Source organism: Otolemur garnettii, unplaced genomic scaffold, assembly GCF_000181295.1.
Source record: "Otolemur garnettii isolate 467f Iridium unplaced genomic scaffold, OtoGar3 scaffold00229, whole genome shotgun sequence".
Taxonomy (NCBI): Eukaryota; Metazoa; Chordata; class Mammalia; order Primates; family Galagidae; genus Otolemur; species Otolemur garnettii.
In genome coordinates this window covers 1,213,247-1,233,573 of record NW_003852624.1, presented here as the reverse complement: position 1 = coordinate 1,233,573, position 20,327 = coordinate 1,213,247, and the positions used below count along the sequence as shown (strand labels likewise).

Below are 20,327 nucleotides of genomic sequence, written 5' to 3'. Positions count from 1 at the left end.
TAGTATATATATTAAGCAACCTCTCTCTAGATGGAACTAACCCACAATGTGGACTATTCAGACAGAGGACAACAGGAAGGGTTTCTTGGCTCTACCCAGGAAGTGAGGGCTTGATTCAGGGGACTGAAGCATTCTGGAAATGCTCATTCCACCAGAGAGACAATGGCACAGCCATTCTTGGCCATCTATTAAAGTCAGATTTACAAAGATCTCCATTTGCCAACGGGCTAGCCTTTGTTGAATTACTCCAGTAATCCTGAAGCAGAGAGAAAAATGCTATAGTTCTCTGAAATTTTTCTCTAGTTCACTACTTTAGCATATTCTCCCTCCAAATGGTGCTGTTTCTGTGCTGGTATTTTTCGAAAAGGACAGATGGAGAGGCAGCTCATATATTCCCTACACAAGCCTATGGCCAATTCTTGTTTGGCAATTAATGTTTCACATTGAGCATAAGAAACCCAAAGATTTCCACAACCACAGATATGTGGAAAGCCAGTTTCTCAGCAGGGCACGGGCTGAGTTGCTTCTATGCACACACTATAAAATAGTCCTTAATAACAGCTCTCTGCCTAGCAGGACTTAACAAGCAACTGCTCTCTTAACTACTACCTTCAGATCCTTAAGTGCAGGGGAAATATTTTGAAATCTGGCAGATTAAAAAGCTGTTTTAATTCACTTGGAGTTTCACGTCTGCCACATGCAGTCAGGTGGGTTAGAAAATATTTTAAAAAATCAAATTAGTGTTAAATAAGTGAAAAGAAATAAACAAAGTCAAACTCAGCCTACTCTGGAAATATCGCTGATCCCAAATGAGAAAGTTCTTCATCCTCGATCGTGAAGCCATTACAGTTAACCTGCAGTGAGAATGGGGGAGGAGAAAGAAAGAAAAAAAATGAAGCTTCTCTCTGGATAGAAATAATTTCTTGAATTTTGACCTTTAACAAACTAGCTAAAACAATGTTCTGGCTGAGTGGTTTTAAAACCTTTATTTTGGTTATGGCATCCTTTGTTCAAACAAAATTTATTTATCAGTCCCACATGTAAATAGTTTAAAGCAGAATTTTTGGGGCTGAAGCACCCCTTAGTGTAGCCTGCTTATTCCCTAAATATGGGGCCCCAAGAGGGCTCCCCAGGCTCCATGGACTGAAGTCTGCATACTTACATGGGAGTCAGGATACCTGGAATCTAATCCCACTAAGGCCACAGCTTTGTTGCATGATCTTGAGCCTAACACTGAGTTTCTCTGTTCTTAGAGAAAGAATTCACTTCCACCAAAGCCTCCTGAGGGGGTCTACCTTAAAACTCTCACTCACCTAATCTAATTGCTGTGCCTCCACCTGAGAGGCAGAGGGATGGGGGGCCTAAAGCAGGGGTCCTCAAACTTTTTAAGCAGGGGGCCAGTTCACTGTCCCTCAGACCATTGGAGGGCCGGACTGCAGGCCCCGGGATGAGTCGGCTGCTAAGCAGGACAGGCAGAGGTGGCGAAAACACCTGGCGGGCCAGATAAATGTCCTCGGTGGGCTACATGTGGCCCGCGGGCTGTAGTTTGAAGATGCCTGGCCTAAAGCCAAAGGACTGAGACCTTGCCTTTCATGTCTCAACCAAATCCAACCTCTCGCCAGTTCCTCATCTTTTAAAGGAAATGCTGCATTGAAACCTACCAAGGGCAGCCCTCACCGTTCAGGAAGCCTCTGTTAAAGGAAACTAGATGAAAATAAGGACTATACGTGCCCAATTTCTATAGTGTTCTATAAATTCATTCTCTGCACAGGCATTTATTGAGAGCCCTTATGTGCTGGGTACTGGGCTCAGAAAGCTAAACAGGCCGAAATCTGTGGCCTCAAAGAATATCCAAGCACAGAGAGACAATTTGCTGGGTGTTCTTCATATGTACCTAAAATGTCAGACCTGGAAGAAAATTCTGTCTCTTCACTTTTTAGATGATGAAACTGAGGTCAGAGAGGAGTAGTGACTTGTCCAAGATCATTAAGTTAATTGGTAACAAATGCTGAGAGCCCCCGTCAGCCCACGGTGCTATGCAGGCTCTCTCTGTGAGGCACCCACGCCGAATGATTACAGCCCACTCCTTTCCGTAGCTGGAGACACCCCACTGCTGCAATTCCGGCCAGTAGACGGGCTTTGTAAAACTAGCATTACTCTGGACAAGGTGGGGTGCTAGGTACTAGTTCCTAATTCTGCAACATCCGTCCAGCCTCATTATGACAACCTTCTTTACAGATGTGAAAACTGTAAAGAGGTTTAGGAAGCTTCAATAATTGATTTGTAAGTTGTCAGTGGCAGGAGTCAGAATTCAGACTAGATATTCTGACAGCAAAGTCTGTTTTCGTCACACTATTCCACATTTCTTCTAAAACTGGTCAAGTCTATTAAAAGTTAATGTGGCAATTCTACGTAAAATTAAAGGGCTGATGGCAAAGGCTTGGAAATCTTGGTCCATGAAGAGGTAAGGGCTAGAACGGGTTTGATGTACAGAATTTACAATTCAAAACAGAAACAGGAAAAAGGGAGGGTGTTGTGGATTAGTAAAATAATACAGAGCCTTTGAAATACTGAGGGGTTGGGCATTTCTAAGTAAGTAGAAGACTAGCATACTACTTTTTTTTCTTTTTTTGCAGTTTTTGGCCAGGCCAGGTCTGAACCCACCACCTCCATTATATGTGGCTGGCACCCTACCCCGTGAGCCACAGGCACCACCCCTAGCATACTATTTTTTGTGCCAACCCCAAGTACCCTGACCAAGTCTGCCACAGGGACCTTAACCAACAACCATTAACCAATGACCACCGGCCAACATGAGGTATGAGTAAATTAAGGTTTTCAGTCATTCAACAAAACTTCTTGGAGCCTGACCTGTATCTTGTACTTTCCTATCTACCTATAATCTCAGACTGGATACTAACACATCTCAGAAGTGTCTTGTATCCACAAAGGACCACAAATGTTTGCAGAATGAAAGAATTAGTGAGAGAATTTAGCAATAATTTTCAAAACTGAAAGCTCCTGACTACCCAGGGAGACAGGATTCTCCTTTGCTGTGAGTCCCTCCTCTGCAGCAAGCCCAGTCTGAACCATCCCAACTCCAGGTTCCTCCAGGCTGGAACACCGCATGACCATCAATCCCTTTATTCCCTCCTCCTCCTCCTTTACTGCAGAAGAGTGCGCGTGTTTCCTCATAAGCTAAGGCTCCCATGAGCGTTAAGAGTCATTACCGCTCCTTTCAGGGAGGCGGTGATCGTGTCTAAGCCAAATTGCATAGCAATTTTCCTGCCAGCTTTCCCTCCCTTCTGAAATATCCCTAGAGAAGAAAAGTGAACTTGCAATGTTAAGAAAAATGCACGGGCCACAGTCCTTTTTTTTTTTCAAGTCAAATCAGGCATAAGTGCCTTGCTAAAGCTATTCTCATAATTAGCATTTAGACTAGATGTAGGGTGCACACTAAAGATATACTTCCCAACCGGGCATGCGTTCCCAGTGATTAAAATGCACCTTGATGCTGTCAGAAAAGTGCAGTCACCTTCCACTGTCAGTTGCTGCTGGCCATAAGTTAACCCACAGGAGCCACCCACGGACCAGGCAGAGGAAAGGCTCAGAGGCTGGAACAGCAGACTTGCAGGTGGGGGCTCAGAGGCAGCACCAGTGAGTGAGATGGGGCTTCAGTGGCATTTTCCATTTTTACTTTAGAGTTTTTTGAGGAATACTAAGTGGGGAATACCAAATTTTTCAAATTTACATATGAGAAAAGTATGTGTTATATATTTGTGTGTATGCATACGATCTTAGGATAGATGCTGATTTGATAAATATAAAGTGGGAATAAAGGAATGATCTACAGTTGTGTATGTGTGTGTGTGTGTGTGTGGATATGTGTGTATATACACTCTTTTTAAGATGTACAAATATCCTGGAGTTTTTGTGTCAGTCCAAATTTTAAAGACTAGGTCACTTTCACTATAAATATACCTCACTTGCGAGATCAAGCGCTTTGATTTTTGGTTATGAAAATATGGTTCCACGTCTACCACATGGACATTGAGAGATCCTGCTGGGCAAGTACCACTGTGTGCAGAAAAGTTATCTCTGTTCAGAGCTAGAAGAGTAGATGCTTTATTTCATCTCTCTGCTTTTTCATATAACCATGTTTCATCTAATCCAGAAAAACAATCACGTATCCAGTTTTTGAAACAATTAAAGAGAAGTCAGTTCTTCTATTTTTCACTATCAGCCCAAAACTACTGTCTTAGGATGCTTAGGGAAGCATGGATAAATCCGGAACATAGTATGAAAACCAGGAAGGTTTCCATTCCTTCCACCTTACCACTCACGCCTTGGACCCAGTTTTCTCTTTTACAAGTAACGATGCAGTTTTGATGATGACAGTCAGATAGTCATGTAATGAAACATATCTAACTAAACATCAGGTTTATAAAGGAGCTCATCAAATTATTGACAGTAGGTCCTTGAGGGGTTGGAATGGGTAGCAGTGACAAAAGACTCACCTCATAGTTTTTAAAGTGTGTACTTTTTACCTTTTTCTTCTCCTTAGTATTTAAGTAATACATGCTCATTGCAGAAAATTCAAAATATCACTCACCCAAAACCCCAGATTTTTCCCACAACTCAAAGATAATTATGAGCTTCTATTTAATCTTTATGTCTGTATATTTTCATCTTGTACACACTTTTTCATCCTGCATCTTTAGATAATCTCTGAAATACAACTAAAAAATGCGACATAACCTTCCATCACATGACTATGTTATACTTCATTGAACTAAACTCCTACTACTGGTCATTTGTAATAGTTCCTTTTTCTTCCTTTCCTCTTTTTCTCTCCTTTTCTCTCTTTGTCCCTTCTTCCCTCCTCTCTTTCCCTTTTTCCTTCTTCCCTCCTGCCTTCTTTCCTTCCTTCCTTTGGCTTCTAAAAGAATCCTACATTAGGGCGGCACTTGTGGCTCAAGGAGTAGGGTGCTGGCCCCATATACCAGAGGTGGTGGGTTCAAACCCGGACCTGGCCAAAAACTGCAAAGAAAAAAAAAATCCCACAATAAACAACCGGCACATAAATCTCTATCCACAATCTCCAATTATTTCCTCAGTGTGGATTCCTGCAAATGGAGTTATGAGTAGAGAGTAGAGGCTCACTCTATTCTAAGACAAAACTATGTACCTATCCACCTAAGCTCTTTGATACATTTAGCGGCTGGAGGTTGTGGCCAGGCAACATAGCTATTTGTGCCCATGGAGCAGAATTACAGTATTTCCCTCTCTGGCAAGGTCACCTTCAGCTACATGCTCAGCTTGTAGAGGAAAACTGCAAGGGGATGCAAGAGCGAAAAATCCTGTCTAGCAAGTCAGGGCGGCTCTTGCTGGCAGTACCCGGGAGACTGGGCCTTCCTGGAAGCACGGCTGCACCTTTTATCCTTTGTCCCAACAATGCCCAAGCCTTTGGCTTGTCAGTGGCCTAGTTGCCAATGCTCTAACCACTCCCAAGTTGCTCTTGCTTAGAAGCCTAATTTTTTTAATATATCTGATTTTGGCAATCCAAGGCTTCTCTAAACAAGACTTCTTTGCCACTGCCAGGTCTAGCCCACACCTAGACCCACGTGGGCTCCCGCTGGTGGTGACTGTCCCTCCTCCGGTCGTCAGAGAGGGCCTCCTTCTCGGGGATATCTATATGCACCTCTGTTTCATCAGTGCAGCCTTGGTAGGAGTAAAGGACCTCCACAGATAGAAAGGCTCTTGCCATCGGACTAGAAGGTTTAAGAAAAGTAAAATTTAATGCAGGAACTTCAAATAGTCTTTTCTTTGCAAGGAGCTTAAAGTATGCCAGAGTATAAGGGCACTGGCAACTCCTTTGTTTTCATGAACTCTCTGTGTCCCAGAGGTAGAGGCGATTTCCTTCACTCCACCCATCAGTGAGGGCCAGTGCAGAGAGGACCTTGATCTGCTCAAGGTCACCCAGCAAGGCTATGGCAACACAGGGTCCAACTGGCCCATAACCTTGTTGTCAGGTAGACGCCACCGTTCTGTTTCCATTCATCTCCACTGAGCGTGTGCTGGGGCAGGGAAAGGCCAGACTAAGTGTTACCTGCTGCTGGCATCCTTACCTGTGCAAACAGTACTACGAGGCTGTCATTGTCAGGGAATTCCAGGTGCTTGGAGTAAAAGTGATGGAGAGCAGCGATGTCACTCTGAATCAACTCCTTCTTCTCATTGTCTAACTTATCTAGATCTGTGGATAAACAGTCCACGTTTTAATGGGTAGAAAACTCTACCAGCTACATCCTTTTCTTATTGTAAATAGCATGGAGGAGAGGAGGGGAAAAAAACCAACATGTCGGCCCCCAGAGAACACTCTCCTTCTCACTTGGTCTAACGACAAACCCTTGCGGAAGCATGCCATTTCTTTCTTTTCTTCCTCGGACAACCAGAAGTCACTGAGGATGTGAGATTTCAACTGACCGTTAGCAATGACGTCAGGAACAAGTGGCAGTGACCAGCCTCAGTCTGGTCAAGGACTCCCCAGTTGGACCTGGAATCTGTGTCATGGTCAAGCAACTGGACAGTCCCTGATGTAACACTTTTTGGTAAGGACATCAGCTGTTTATAGGACTGCAATTCCACAAAGATGCAAAAATATTCAGCCTGCCAGGAGAGCCAGCAGGGGACAGCTTGGGATGCAAGAATTCATCTTGTGAGCTCCCATCTCCCTTAATTATTACCTAATAATCCTGTCAACTCAGGAAAAAAATAAAATAAAAAGCATTTTTCAAAACAGTACCCACATCAAAATGAAAACCAGTAATTAAAAAATCACCGCCCCTGCTAAGAGCACAAGGTACCCCTTCCTCTCTTCAATTCTACCTGAGCCACATTAGAGCAGGGCCCGAAAGAACTGCCCCCTGGTCACAGGAAGACTTACGTGACTCGAACTCCTTCACAGCTAACAATTTTTCTGAAGGTGTTCTCTCTGGGTGGATTTTCTAGTAATTGGGGGGAAAAAAAATCAGACAGATACAGATTTTAACAACCCGTGTAAAAAGTCGTGCTTTTACTTTTACATCAGCATGAAGAAAGAGCAAGGATGCTCGAGGAAGCACAGAAAGCCAGCAGCCGAGGGGTCCACCGCTCGGGCTCACTAACATCCAAATCCAGGAGGCCCTTTTAAGAATCTTTTAAAAATATCTGCGGTGTTCCTAATACCCTGATGATCCTGTGCACACAGTAGGCTCAAAAATGCCTGTTACGGGAAAGAACAGGGCCGGAAAACAACTTTTTAGGGCCCATACTTAAAAGGACTGAGTCTACAGACAAACCATCCTATTTATTATTTCTCCTTCTAAAAAGGAACAAAATCAAACCCCCCATCCATTTTACACTTTCTTTAAGCATAGGCTAACATGATCTCAAATTCTGTGTTTCAAAAAGAACACTTTTGGTTGAATCTGTGAGCCCGGATTCACTTTAAACGCGTAGCTGGCTTTGTTCTAGACACCCCAAGAGGAGCTAACAATAGTAAACCCGCTATGCTTTGAGAACATGAATAAACTTGGTGTTGACAAGAGTTCAAAGGCAGAGCTCAGGAGCTGGCCTGAGGCCGTGTCTTTGTAATCTGGCTATTCAATTTGGGGATACAGGTGGTCTGGCAGGGCGCTCTCACCTCCCTAGTTAACATGTTAAGCTTCCCCTTGGTACTTTGGTAGCCTGTCTCCCCTAATCCTTTGCAAGCTACTAGAATACAAATGGCCTGTTTTTTTAATCATCAACTCCTATAGAGATGAAAAGATGGGCAGGTAACTTTCATTTAATACACTATTAGTAGTAGTAGTAATTATAATAAAAGTTGAATGAAACTAGTATAAACTCATCATTGCATTCAGACTACCCTCCTGGTGCCAAAATATTTCAATAGTTCTTTTTGAGAGCAGAAATCTTCCATTCACAGGATGCATTTCTATAAGATTAATAAGTCATCTCGCCTGGGAGAGCTTTTCATTCAGGAAAGTACACCAGCTTCTTCTGAACTCTTAACACAACACTGTAAGTAACATCAATAAGTTATCACCGGTCCCCCCGAGATGTGCACAGATCTAATTTGAGGGCTTACTGAACCCTGGCACCTCACCAGTCACACCATTTCCGCCAACTCGATGTTTCAGCCCAAGCTACTCTGCATACATTTAAAGATAACTTATTACGGATCCCGAAGTTAACCTTCTCCAGGGAAAACAATTCTGATTTTTTGGTCTCCCTCTACAGGCATCCCCTGAATGGCTTTGGTTAATCTGAGCTGGCGAAGTGGCATTTCGGCGAGCACCTGACCTGAGCTGAATATAACAGAATGCTGACTTCAGAGTTCAGAAATGTCCTACTTCTGTTTATGCAGCCCAGGACTCCAACTCGGTCACAGCAGACATATGCTAATCATTATGATTACATTTGGGCCTAGATAACGAAATAGGAAAATTTTAAGGTGGGAGCATCCAGGAGGTTTAAGGTAGATGTGGATAAAATTTTAGCTATGAAAGACTTCCAGTCCAGAGGCCTTGCTACCACCTTCTCCGCCAACACGGAGGAGACCTCCACGGATGCCGTAAGCCTTCCAAGTACCAGGCTGCCTATTTCACTGGGCTACAGGGATAAGCCTGATGGTGTTTTCTTATCCTTTTTTTAGTTTGAGTCTTCAGTGATCAGATATCTAATTATCACACACTTAGTAAAGACTGATGGAGTGAGGGGGAACAGTCAGTCTTGACATCATCTTTAATGAAAACTGTTGGGGGCCGTCATCTGTTTCCCTCAGGGGCACCTCTGTCTTCCCTTTCCCCACTGTTGACTCGCTTCTCCTCCCCCCTTCTGATCTGTTTCTATCTTTCACTCTTTCTCTTCTTTGCATATGCCATCACCCTGTTGCTCCTTCCAGCTCCTCCTCTATGAACAGGCTGCACTCTCTGTGTCTGAAGGAAAAGAGGAAGACTCTTGAAGCTGCTCAGACCAGCCTGGTTCCCTAAGAAGCTCTGATTATTTTTGTTCAAGTTTTTCACGCTGTGTTTTCCTATGCAAACCTGTCTTTAAAAAAGCTCGGTGTTGCTTACCCTAACCAGGAACCGACGGAGCAATATCCTCACTGCACAGGGCACGCAACTAAGCTGACCGTGCCTGGGATATTTTTCCCACCCCTGTCCACATGGATATGATAGGAAATGGAGTCTGAGGAGGTTCAACAAGAGACAGCTCAGTTACTCATCTTTCTGACCTTTAAGAGCAAAATAAAAATAAAGTGCATTTGAACACCATCCCATTTCCTCACCTGTTTGGCCAGAATCCTTGCTGTGAGTCTTACAGTCTCTGAGGGATTCCAGTTTTCCCCAAAAACAACCATGGGAGAACATTCCAGTTTGTGCATGGGCCAATCTTCTTTCTGGGAAGATGAAAAAAAAAAAAGTATTAAAAACGCCACACACACTGGAATAAAGTGTGAGAAGAGAGGATGCAGCATGTCCCCCGAGTTAAGGTCAAGTAAAATATGTTTCCTTTCGGAGAACAAGAGGATGCTCACAAACGCTAACGATAAAAACATCTTTTAAGATAGATGTGATTGTGTAACCTTAACTTGGGCCTGGTCAAGGTTGTTTAGACAGAAAAATTTGCTTGGTGTTTCTTTTTTCTTTTTCTTTCAATAAAGCACCTCGTGGCTTTCTGCAGGCCTTCATTATTCCAAACAACTCATCTACCCATTCTCCATGCAAGCTATCAAGCGGCAGAGGGGAACAATTTGGGTAGCCATGGATCTGGCTCTGCTGTCATGTCAACAGGGACCGTTGCCTCACACAGCCCCCCTCACAGGTGACTTAAGAAAAAAAATCACAAATGAAGGATTTGTCAAGGGTAACCATTGGGTATGTTCAAAATACAGACTTCTCAGAGATTCATTTGATGAAACAACTTTATTTATTTATTTCATATTTGTTATTCCTTTCTATCACATGTCCTGAAGGCTTTATGCTCCGTGGAGAGGAGGGAACTCTTTCTTCAGGTGTTGTCCCCAGAGGGGTGAGATGCATCACTGGGGATAGGAAGGTGGAGAGAAGAAAAGGACATCTGGGGTTTTGGGGGCCAAGGGAAGAAAGTACTTTGAGGACCAGGGCAGAAATGAGACACCAGTGCTGGAGACAGGCTTTACGTGAGATGACCAAGAAGTTATTCTCACTGCCTTTTGTTGGTTTTTTGTTTGTTTTTTTGAGACAGTCTCATTATGTCACCCTCGGTAGAGTGCGGTGAAGTCATAGCTCACTTGCACTCACTAGCAACTTCCCACTCTTGGGCTTTAGAGATTCTCTTGCCTCAGCCTCCCAAGTAGCTAGGACTACAGGTGCCTGCCACAACACCCGGCTATTTTATGTTGCAGTTGTCATTGTTATTTACTTATTTAGCTGGCACGGGCCGCATTTGAACCCACCAGCTTCAGTGTATGTGGCTGGCCCCGTAATCATTTTGCTACAGGCACCCAGCCTGCTTGCTGACTTTGATAGAAACCAGTTTCAGTGGAGCGAGGCAGGGAGAGACTCCGGGCGGGGGGGGGGGGATGTGAGAGAGAATGAAGGAGACACAAGTTGGCAGAAATGGGGGCACAGCTCGGGGAGAGGGGGGTTGAGGGGATTTTCTTTTTAGATGGGAAATATCAAACATCGCCTCTCTCACAGTGGAAATGATACTGTCCTGCTCTGCCCCCAGCCTTCTGCAGCTCAAAAATGGCCAACTCTGTTCTTCTAGATGCTCAGGCCAGAGCCCTGGAGTCCTCCTTGGTGCTGCTCTCTCCCTCACACTCCATCCACATCTGACTCTGGCAAGTCCTGTCTCTGCCCTGTCAAATCTCATCACTTCTTCCCTCCTCCACTGCTCTACTCCCGCAGCCCTGGTGTCTTTCACACAATCATTGCTGCCACCTTCGAGCTGGTGCCTGCTTCTCTGCTGGCCCCATGGAGTCCACTCTGGAGAACAGGCAGAGAGAGCCTATGAAACAGCACTAGGCCAACAGTGCCTGTCCTAGCTCAGAGCTTGCTGACTGCTTCTCATCTGAGACAAAAGGCCTGGAGTGACCTACAAGGGCACACCCGATAGGAGTTCCCCTCCACCACTACCACCCATGGCCTCCTACCATGCTCGATCTCCCTGCCTCTCTGAACACTGGCCCCAGCAGTGTCCTCACTGTGTCTGGAGCACATCAGGCTGTGCTCTTGCCCCAAGGCCTCTGCCCTTGCTCTGTTTCCTGGCTAGCATTCTCCTCCCCTGAGACCCACAGGGCTCCCTCCCTCCTTCCACCCCTTCAGCCTCTGTTGCTAAGTCACCTTCTCAAGACACCTGCTGTGATTACCCTGCCAAAAATAGCACTTTCCCATCGCTCACCCTTTCCTTGCTTTCTGCTTCTCACTACCTGATATATTACATATTTATTAGTGTTTTTGGTTTAGTGTTTGTCTCCCCTTATTAAAATAAAGGAACTTTGTTTTATTTGCAGCTGCAACCCAGAACCTACAACAGTGCCTGGCATTCACTGTGCACTCCATAAAGCTGAGTGTGTAAGAATGAAGCTGTCTCCCTGTCCCCTGCCCTCCACCTCAGTCCCAAGAAGGAAGCACACAAGGTCACTCAGTGACTTAATGCAGCATGTGGCACAGCCCCTTAGCTCAAGTCTGTGCCAAGATGTTCTGCAGAGTTAAATAACACCATGCTGAATATAACTAGAAGCAGGAGAGAAAGAAATGACAAGATATGCACATGGAGAAGAGAATCTGTTTTTAGCCAAAGTCTAAAATGGGAGAACGCGGTGATGAGGCGAAGAGGTGGGAACAGGTGGGTCAGGCTAGCCTGCTCCCTCGCCAGCTGCAAAGCAGAGAGGAAGAGGCTGAGGAGGCCCTCAAATAGAAGGGAAAATGGGGACCGCCAGCTGGGGACACGTGGGGTAATTAGCAACTACAGACAAGTGCCCACTGTGACCCCAGGAATTCTAAAAAAAAAAAAAAAGTCCAATGTCAGATAGGAATGATCTCTGTCCTGCATGGGCCTTAAGCTGTTGGTTTATAGGTGGTGAACTCCTAGGACAAAGGAGTTAGATATGAACATTTATTAACATAATCATTAATTGATTTAAATCTGTTATTATGAATAATACTTAATACTGACATTCACTGATGTAAATATTCCTCGAAGGGAGAAGGGGTGCTAACTACAAGGAAGGCTCTGGGAGGAAAGCCGAGTGCCGCCAACTAGGAGGGACCCAGCACACTGGCTGGGACTCAGAGACCCTGAGTTTTCACCCCTGCTCTGCAGTGAAGCAGCTAAGAGACCTTATGGAGGCCTCTTTAATCCCTCTGCAACTAACTCCTTGGCTGGAAATAACATGATCCCTAAGTTACTTAGCAGGTCTACAATTCCAAGTCTATGATTTTCCACCTTCCAACAGTGATAATCAGATACAAAGCTTAATGACGACCAACAAACGTAGACCAAATAGAAATAATCTGGCACTCAGGTGAACACGAAGGATCCAATAGATGCTCCCAGGAAGCACCCAGAATGGTGCCTGGCACCTGGTGAACTCTCAATAAACGCTGAAGATCATTCATTCATTCAACAAGCTCCATAAATGGCCCCTAGAGGCAGGGATGGCAGATAAAGTTTTTAACTTCAAGTAGTTTATGACCATGTCAGAACACAAGATAAAAGAACACCTGTAATTACATACAGTCCCTCAGACAGCAGGTAAATCAGACAGTTGGATAAATTTGAGGAAATGCAGAATCCCGTGTGTTTCATTAGGGAAAATTTACCATAATGTTAAGAATAAGCTTCATTTTTCTTTCCTGAGGGTGGTGACAGATGTGGAGGAAAGGAGGAAAGGCAGAAATGCACCATGATGGCATTTCTCAGCTTTAATTCTTCAAAGAAATTTTTAAAAAAGGAAGAGCAATGACATCAAGCAGAAAGGACAGGTTTCAAGCATATTTTGATAAACTCTCTTCTGGCACAGAGACGGTCCCTCCACATATCTTAGATGATATGGGCAACTGCCCTAATTTGGTTCCTAAGAAATTATAAACAACCAGATAGGACCAAAATTTGAGAACAATAATTAGGCTAACATGATAAGTAGCCATGAATGTTGTTAAGTGTTATGCTTTTGGATACTGGCAAGTTTTCTGTTGTACCCAGAGTGATTTTGCAACTCTTTGCGCTTTCAAAAACATTATCAGTTTTTCTCAAACTTTTCCTACTATTTTTCTTCAAAATTCAAGCCGGCAGTCCTGCCTTGAATGCAGTACTTATAAAATTTTACATAAATTAGGATCCCATTTTCCAAAATACACGTACATGCACAGAAAGGATTGAGAAAGACACACAGAACATCAAAGTATATGGTTTTCTCTCAAGGGATAAGATTATGAATGCTTGTTCTGTTCTTTTAGTTTGTACCCTCTGATTTTTCCATAATGAGCACAGATTGTTTGTGTAATAAACTTAAGCAATCAAATCTATATAAAAGTAAGATATGGCAGTTTCTGCACTGATGATCCTCTTTTTAAACTTCTAATTCATTTTCAGCCAAGATAATAACTGCTAAGCATGATTTTCATTTTTGTGTGTGGATAAAAATGCTTAAAGATGCATAAAGAGTTGCAAAATTGTCTCACGGGGCACCAGCATTTCCAACGCTGGAAGAAAAGAGTGATTGTTATGGTATCCCATTTTCTGCTGAGCAAATGATACACTGCCTTTCCGGGTAAGGAGACTGGATTGCCATCATAAAGCCTCCTTCAGTATGCCGTGTTTCCATGGGTCTAATGGAGCTTTCAAAACAAACACAGCCTACTTGTTCCCATTCACATGTGATTCCCTAAAATATGGAATAGGGAGAATATGTCGCAGGGTTTCTGCTTTCCACGACCACATCTTTGAGAGCAAAAGTGCAAAAGGAATCAAGTGGGTACCGACTACCCAACTCGGAGATGACTAAGGGCACCGCCGAGCCAGGACATGGCTCTGTATTCCCACCAAGAGAGTGATGGACACACTCAGTCGCTCACACACATTTATTTCTACTGAGGAGGTTAAGCCTTTAGGGGAAAAAAAAAAAAAAAGAGCGGCCCAAGATTAAGATGCTTCTTCCTATGGCTGACCAGAGCAAATTTAACTGGGATTGCATCCAGGACTCTGGCCTCATTGGCTAATTCCCATAACAACACAGTCTAATAAGCATTTATGAGGCATTTTCTATACTTCGGTTATTTTCTAGTCAATGATCAAAGTCTAGACCTTTCCCGCGAGCTCCTCACACACATTTTTAATCCCTCCTACTTGTAAGAGCGTTGTCATCACCCCCCACCTCCATTGACAAAACACTAGGTTCTTTTCCTCTAGATTCATTCGAGTCAGGGAATACACTCCAGAATGCTCTGCGGCATGATGATTACTCCGCAAAAGAACTTTCTAAAACTCTTCACTTGAAACTATCATGGTGCAATGTAAGGAAGAACCTAACAGAATGAATACTACACTTGGCTTTCCAGGCATATTTATAAAAATAAAGACAGTTCATTAAAACATACATACAGGTTACAAAATAACACACCTAACTAAAAAGAAAATTCTATTTCTTTTATATTTCCTCCTATTACCCTTTCATGCATCGGCAATTAAAACCTTTCCTCTGGCACCATCACACTGAGTCAAGTGAGCTAAGAAGGAAGTAAATGGGACAAGATAGGACTGAATTGTATCAAATGAAGCAAAATCCCAAAGCACTGAAGACGAAGGAGGACTTGGGGAGACTCTACACAGTGGCTGGGATCCCCTAAGATGCTTTACTCCACAGAAAGAGGAACCCCCAGGAAGCAGTGTGCCTTGGCACTCTCGGAGAGGTTTCCGGCCAAGGCAATGGTGGACACAGCTCTTCCCTCTCACATTCACTAAAGGCCACCTATCTTTCTCTGACACAGCCCCTCAGTGTCTCCTCTCCTGGAGAGCCTCAGTTCTCCCAAGCACACCATTGTAAAGGGTGAAAGCCCCAGCCCCAAGTGGTCTGTAAAGTCATATCCTAGTTCTTCCACTGTTGGACCTTGGAAAGTCACCCAACCACTTGGGACACTGTTTCCTTATCTATGGATGGCTGGACTCGACAGCCTCTGTGCCAACTGCATCACCTGCTACGGGGTACTAGCCACCTGATGACCCCAGGGGCATGGGCTCCTCCTCTTAAGAAGGCCACGGTAATTACGAGCAGATGGGGCCATGCTGTCTTAGGTGGAGAATCACTGACCTTCCTCATCACTGCCCTTGTTTTGTGCCACATTTTATCCTTAGCAGAGCTTCCATTTTGATCTTACCCAAACACTCCCTCAAGCTGAACCCTGAATATTGTTCTCTGGAGCAAATGCCCAGGTTCCTCCCTAATGATGTCCCATGAAGCCCTCGTACCACCCATTATTACTTGGTACTGACTTTTATTAAGCCTTTCTGCCTACTCTCTCTCATTATAAACACTGTCCCACGCTTACTCAGTTCTTCCTACTAGAAGTAGAAGGATGCAAAGCCTTAATGACCCTTCACCAGCCTCTTCCTTCAGCAATGGGGGATGGATGAAACAAAAATGAAACTGAGGGTCACCTCTAGAAACAGGGGCTTCAGGAGTTTTGCTACGGCTTGGCTCCTACGAGGACACTTTGGTCACCTGATATTAAACAGACACTTCCCCCAACTTAAAAGGATCCTCTCTCTAAAAAACTAGCTGAGCACTGTCGTGGGCGCCTATACTCCCATATACTTGGAAGGCTGAGGCAAGAGGATCACTTAAGCCCAAGAGTTTGAGGTAGCTGTGAGCTATGACACCACAGCACTCTACCAAGAGCAACAAAGTAAGACTCTGTCTGAAAAAAAAAAAGCATAGAAAACTATAATTGCAGAAGCCGTCCCCAAGGATCAGGGTGCCCCTGCCCAGGAACCAATGAGGAGCAGGGAAACTCTCCATCACGAGGCGACACACAGCAGGTTCTCTGGGGCCTGCAGCCTGTGAACTGCAGAATCCCACAACTGTTTCCTCCATACTGAGGTTCCTGGTTCCCCAAGAAATTGTCTTATTATGTGTGAGCACCTGTAGCTTGTCTTCAGGGGAAGGACGTACAGACTACCCAACAGCTTGCTGAAAAGTAATAAACCAACATTTCGGGGCATACAAGGTAGAGTATCGGGTTAATGTAAGCCTTCCCCCAAGGGAGGACACCCCTCATTGTATACCCACAGTTGAGGTCTCTAGGTCTGGGAGATGAGTTCTTGGGGACAGAGGAATCATAGTGGACACCTCAAAATCCCTCATAGTGGATACCTCAAAATCCCAATTTGGAACATGACAATTCATCAAAATAGGGCCACCTACGAAGGCCTGATGAAGCCAGCTCAGCAGGGTGCTCAGGAGACTTGGTGCTAACTCTGCACTCCACGTACTCTGTTGGTCCCCTTCAACGAGCTGCTCACGGTTACTCAGGGGAGCTAAGACTCAATCTGTAACAAGCATTACTCACATGATGTACACCATTAGTGCCCTCCAGTTCTTGTAATCCAGCCATTCTCTTAGGCTGAAAGAACAAGCCCCTTAAAAGTATGCTGTTTACTTTATACTTTTCATAAAGGTAAGCTTCAGTCCAGCCTGAATTATACACATTCAACTGTCTGTGAACTATAATACTATTAGTTATACGAGCCCCTCACACCTGTGTACAGGGTCACAGTTTACACAGAACTTTCTCATCTATCCTATCACGCGTCCCCTAACTCCTTGAGATGGGCACCACTGTCCTCAGTTCTTACTTGAAGAAACTGAGATTCAGAGACACCTTGTGACCTGCCGGCCCCACAGAGCTAGTAGGCAGCAGAGCTGGGACCTGCTGCTGGAGTCGCGTCCTCCCACTATTCCACGTTCTGTTTTCTGAACTGTAGGTCATTCACCACGCTTGCTTTGCTGAAGAACCAGAAGGGAATGGGTTAGTTTTCCTAGAAGTGTTCGGCTAACATACAGAAGCAGCTAACTTACCTGGCAGGTCCGGACTCCCACTGGACATTTCCCAAGGACTACGGACCTCCACAAAATAGGCCGCTACTCTGTCCACAACTGGTAAGAGCAAAGTAGGAAGTATACTCTTCAAAAGAAGGCACACTCCCTGAAAACTCAAGGGCAAGCCCCATTTGTTTGTCATTGCCATGCAGGCTGAGGACACCCTCAGAATGCCTGCGCTGGGGGAGGGGGCAGGGCGGGGTCTGGGTGTGTGGTCAGAGCCCAGGCAGAGTCCCTGCTTCCCAAGCCAATGTCACTGGAGGGCTCTGGCCCGATGAGACACCAGCTTAGCAGCCTCTCCCACTGCTAACTAACACTGTGAGGCTTTTCAGAAGCCAGTGGCAGAGCAAGGAGAGAAAGAACAAAAAGGAAATAGTGGGTAATTGGGAAGCTGACAGGTGGGACAGGCAGGCGGGGGGGAGGATGACACCAGGGACGGGAAGAACAGCAACAAGAAAATCAGGTGCAGATGTGGAGAAAATCGCCCCTGTCCCTCAGAGCCACCCTTTAACAGCATCAGCATTTCCCAAGGTACATTAATAGGTTCCCTTGAAAGAGAACATGCCAGGGAGGGTATCCAGGGTCAGATAAGAAGACTTAGAAATCCACAGGGCTCACAGCACACTGAAGACACTAAGCGGTTGTAAAGGAACAGACCATGTTCCCCTAAGTTGCGTGAATACGAAATACATTTTCTGTGGAATCCCCACGAACCTCTCAAGGAACTAGTGTTTACTACAACAGTTTTGGAAACGCCACTGTTAGACCCTCAGTGAGCCTGTCAAGAGTCCCTCCACCATCCTCATTAGTGAACTTCCCATCCCCACCTGAGACATATCTCTCTGGAACCCCTCGGCCCTGGCTCCTTCGGAGCAGCCACCCTCTGGCTATCGAGAGGCTGGGCCAGGGCTCACCGAGTCTAGCTGCAGTCAGGCTGGGTTCAGACAGGCCAAGAGTGAGGTGTAGTTGGCTCTAGGGCAGCAGTTCTCAACCTATGGGTCGCAACCCCTTTGTAACAATGAAAGTACATCCCGGCATTAGGAAGGTTGAGAACCACTGCTCCAGGGAGTCATAAAAACACAGACCCACAGCAATAAAAATGTAAAACACTTAAAGATAGCGTTTGAACATTCTTTATCTGTCATCTCTGCCTTTTCCATCTGTTGCTGGGGGGGGGGGGAGGCAAATTCTCCACCTTGCTAGAATCCCTGCCTGTCCATAACATGGTTTCCCCTTGTCTTTCCTGCCACCCAGGCACCTCAAGTCTGGTCCTGCACGTAGCCCCATGCATGACGGCCTGTCCCTGTCACTGCTAGGGCAGCATACACACAAGGGCATTCAGCCACATCCTACACCACAAATGAACTTCCCAGCTCTGGCTGCAGGAGGGCTCTGAGGAATGCCACGACTTCAGAGCCGCCTGGTGCCACCTTGTCCCCCCCTCCAGAGCGGGCCCTCCCTGCCAGCTGGCCCAGCACCTACCTGACACTCCACATCGCAGTAAAATGCCTGCTTGCATCTTCCACATTTGGACAATCCTTCTTTCCTTAAAAACAGAAAGGGCACTGTAGTGGCGAGAGGCACAGCAACGTGAAGCTGCACAATCATCATGCAATCACAGAAGCATCCGCTGGAAAGACCAGCCGAGGCCCACCTTCCCTCACTCTCCCAAAGGCGGGTCGGACCAGGTTCGGCCCTTAGGAGGAGGGAGTGAGTCAAAAAGCATAAGTGCCAACATTTTCTAAGCCCCGCCATTGTGAGGGGTGCTGTTCTGAGGTGGGGGGTGAGGGGGATAACCATCCGGACTCAGCCAAGTGATCCTAGAGACACTTGGCTGCTACTGTGTAACATCATCTGAGCTATTAACAGTAACGTGGGGCAAGTCAACGGCTCTTTTTCTTTTCTTTTTTTTTTTTTTTTTGAGACAAGAGTCTCAAGCTGTCACCCTGGGTAGAGTGTCGTGGAGTCACAGCTCACAGCAACCTCCAACTCTTGGACTCGAGCAATTCTGTTGCCTCAGCCTCAAGTAGCTGGGACTACAGGCGTCTGCCACAACGCCCGGCTATTTTGTTGTTGCAGTTGTCATTGGTATTTAGCAGGCCCGGGCTGGGTTCAAACCCACCAGCCTCAGTGCATGTGGCCGGTGCTCTAACCAACAGGTGCCACCCAAGGGAAAGGCTCTTATGTCCCAATCTTCTCATCTGCTCAAGAACCACAGAAATAAACAAAACCACGGTATAGGTTTGACCTCATAAAGATGGGGCACTGGGGTACGCACAATGTGAGTGACAACTTTCGTTGTTTAGAGATTTCAGGGAATGCAGAAGACAGAATTTAGCAAGCCAGTACTATTCAAATGTTTTCCAGAAAGCTATTTAAGAATGCAGCCTAGCAAGGGGGATGAGAGAGACCACGGCACCACTGGATCTGACTGGGACGCATACCTGTCCGGTCAGTGTACTACTTAGTGATTCTCCTGCCTCTTCAGAAGGAGGTCACTTCAACTGTTCATTGTTCCTTTATTTTCCTGCTTCCCAAAAAGGATGAGGAAATTGTTGCTTCCCGGCTGTTCGGTGCCAGTGTAGGTGACACGAGCTGAAGCTCTTTCAAAAGCTGTAAAGCCCCCGAATTAAGCCACTTACTACAAAACTCTTAACTTCTTCTGAAGGGAGGTCAATCGCATTGTTTAAATCAGAGCATGATCCGGAGATCAGGCTAATTCTCACCTCCTACCCTGAAGGAGGCGCTGACACCCTAAGGGACGTCACAGACTCTGCACTACTGCAGAGCCACTTGGTGCCACCTTATCCTGCCCCCTCTGCAGCTCTGCAGAGCTGAGACTGGGGCGTACAGGGCAGGGCTGACAGCTTAGGATACAGATATACATACACATTGTCACCCACAGAATCCCCCGCGGCTTCTTGTCGGCAAGTGGTAGTCACCACACTCCTCCCACGGAACTGAGAGAGTCTTCCAGAAACGCTACTGTTGGAGCTGAACAGGCTGCCTTGCAGCTTTCCTGACAGCACTTGGCCTCCAAGAAGCAGACTGAGAATGTGTGGGAGAAAAACACATCTCGGGGTTGAGGCATAAATAAATATTCCAAGTTTGCACATCTCCACAATCCAAAAGGAACCCGCTAGTTTAGCTGAGTGTATTCTCTGGCCGGGAACACCCACCACCCTCTCCCCGCAGGGCGCAT

General features: G+C 45.6%; 1 protein-coding gene across 1 annotated transcript in view; it reads right to left on the bottom strand.

The window, feature by feature from the left end:
* Positions 1–20,327, bottom strand: part of SMYD2 (SET and MYND domain containing 2) — a 50,937-nt gene that overhangs the window by 11,757 nt on the left and 18,853 nt on the right. The window contains exons 2-6 of the mRNA XM_003802047.3: positions 18,608–18,671; positions 9,332–9,442; positions 6,944–7,004; positions 6,129–6,253; positions 787–854 (exon numbers count right to left, since the gene is read on the bottom strand). Coding sequence (XP_003802095.1) covers positions 787–854; positions 6,129–6,253; positions 6,944–7,004; positions 9,332–9,442; positions 18,608–18,671 — 429 coding nt within the window. The remainder of the gene's footprint in view (positions 1–786; positions 855–6,128; positions 6,254–6,943; positions 7,005–9,331; positions 9,443–18,607; positions 18,672–20,327) is intronic.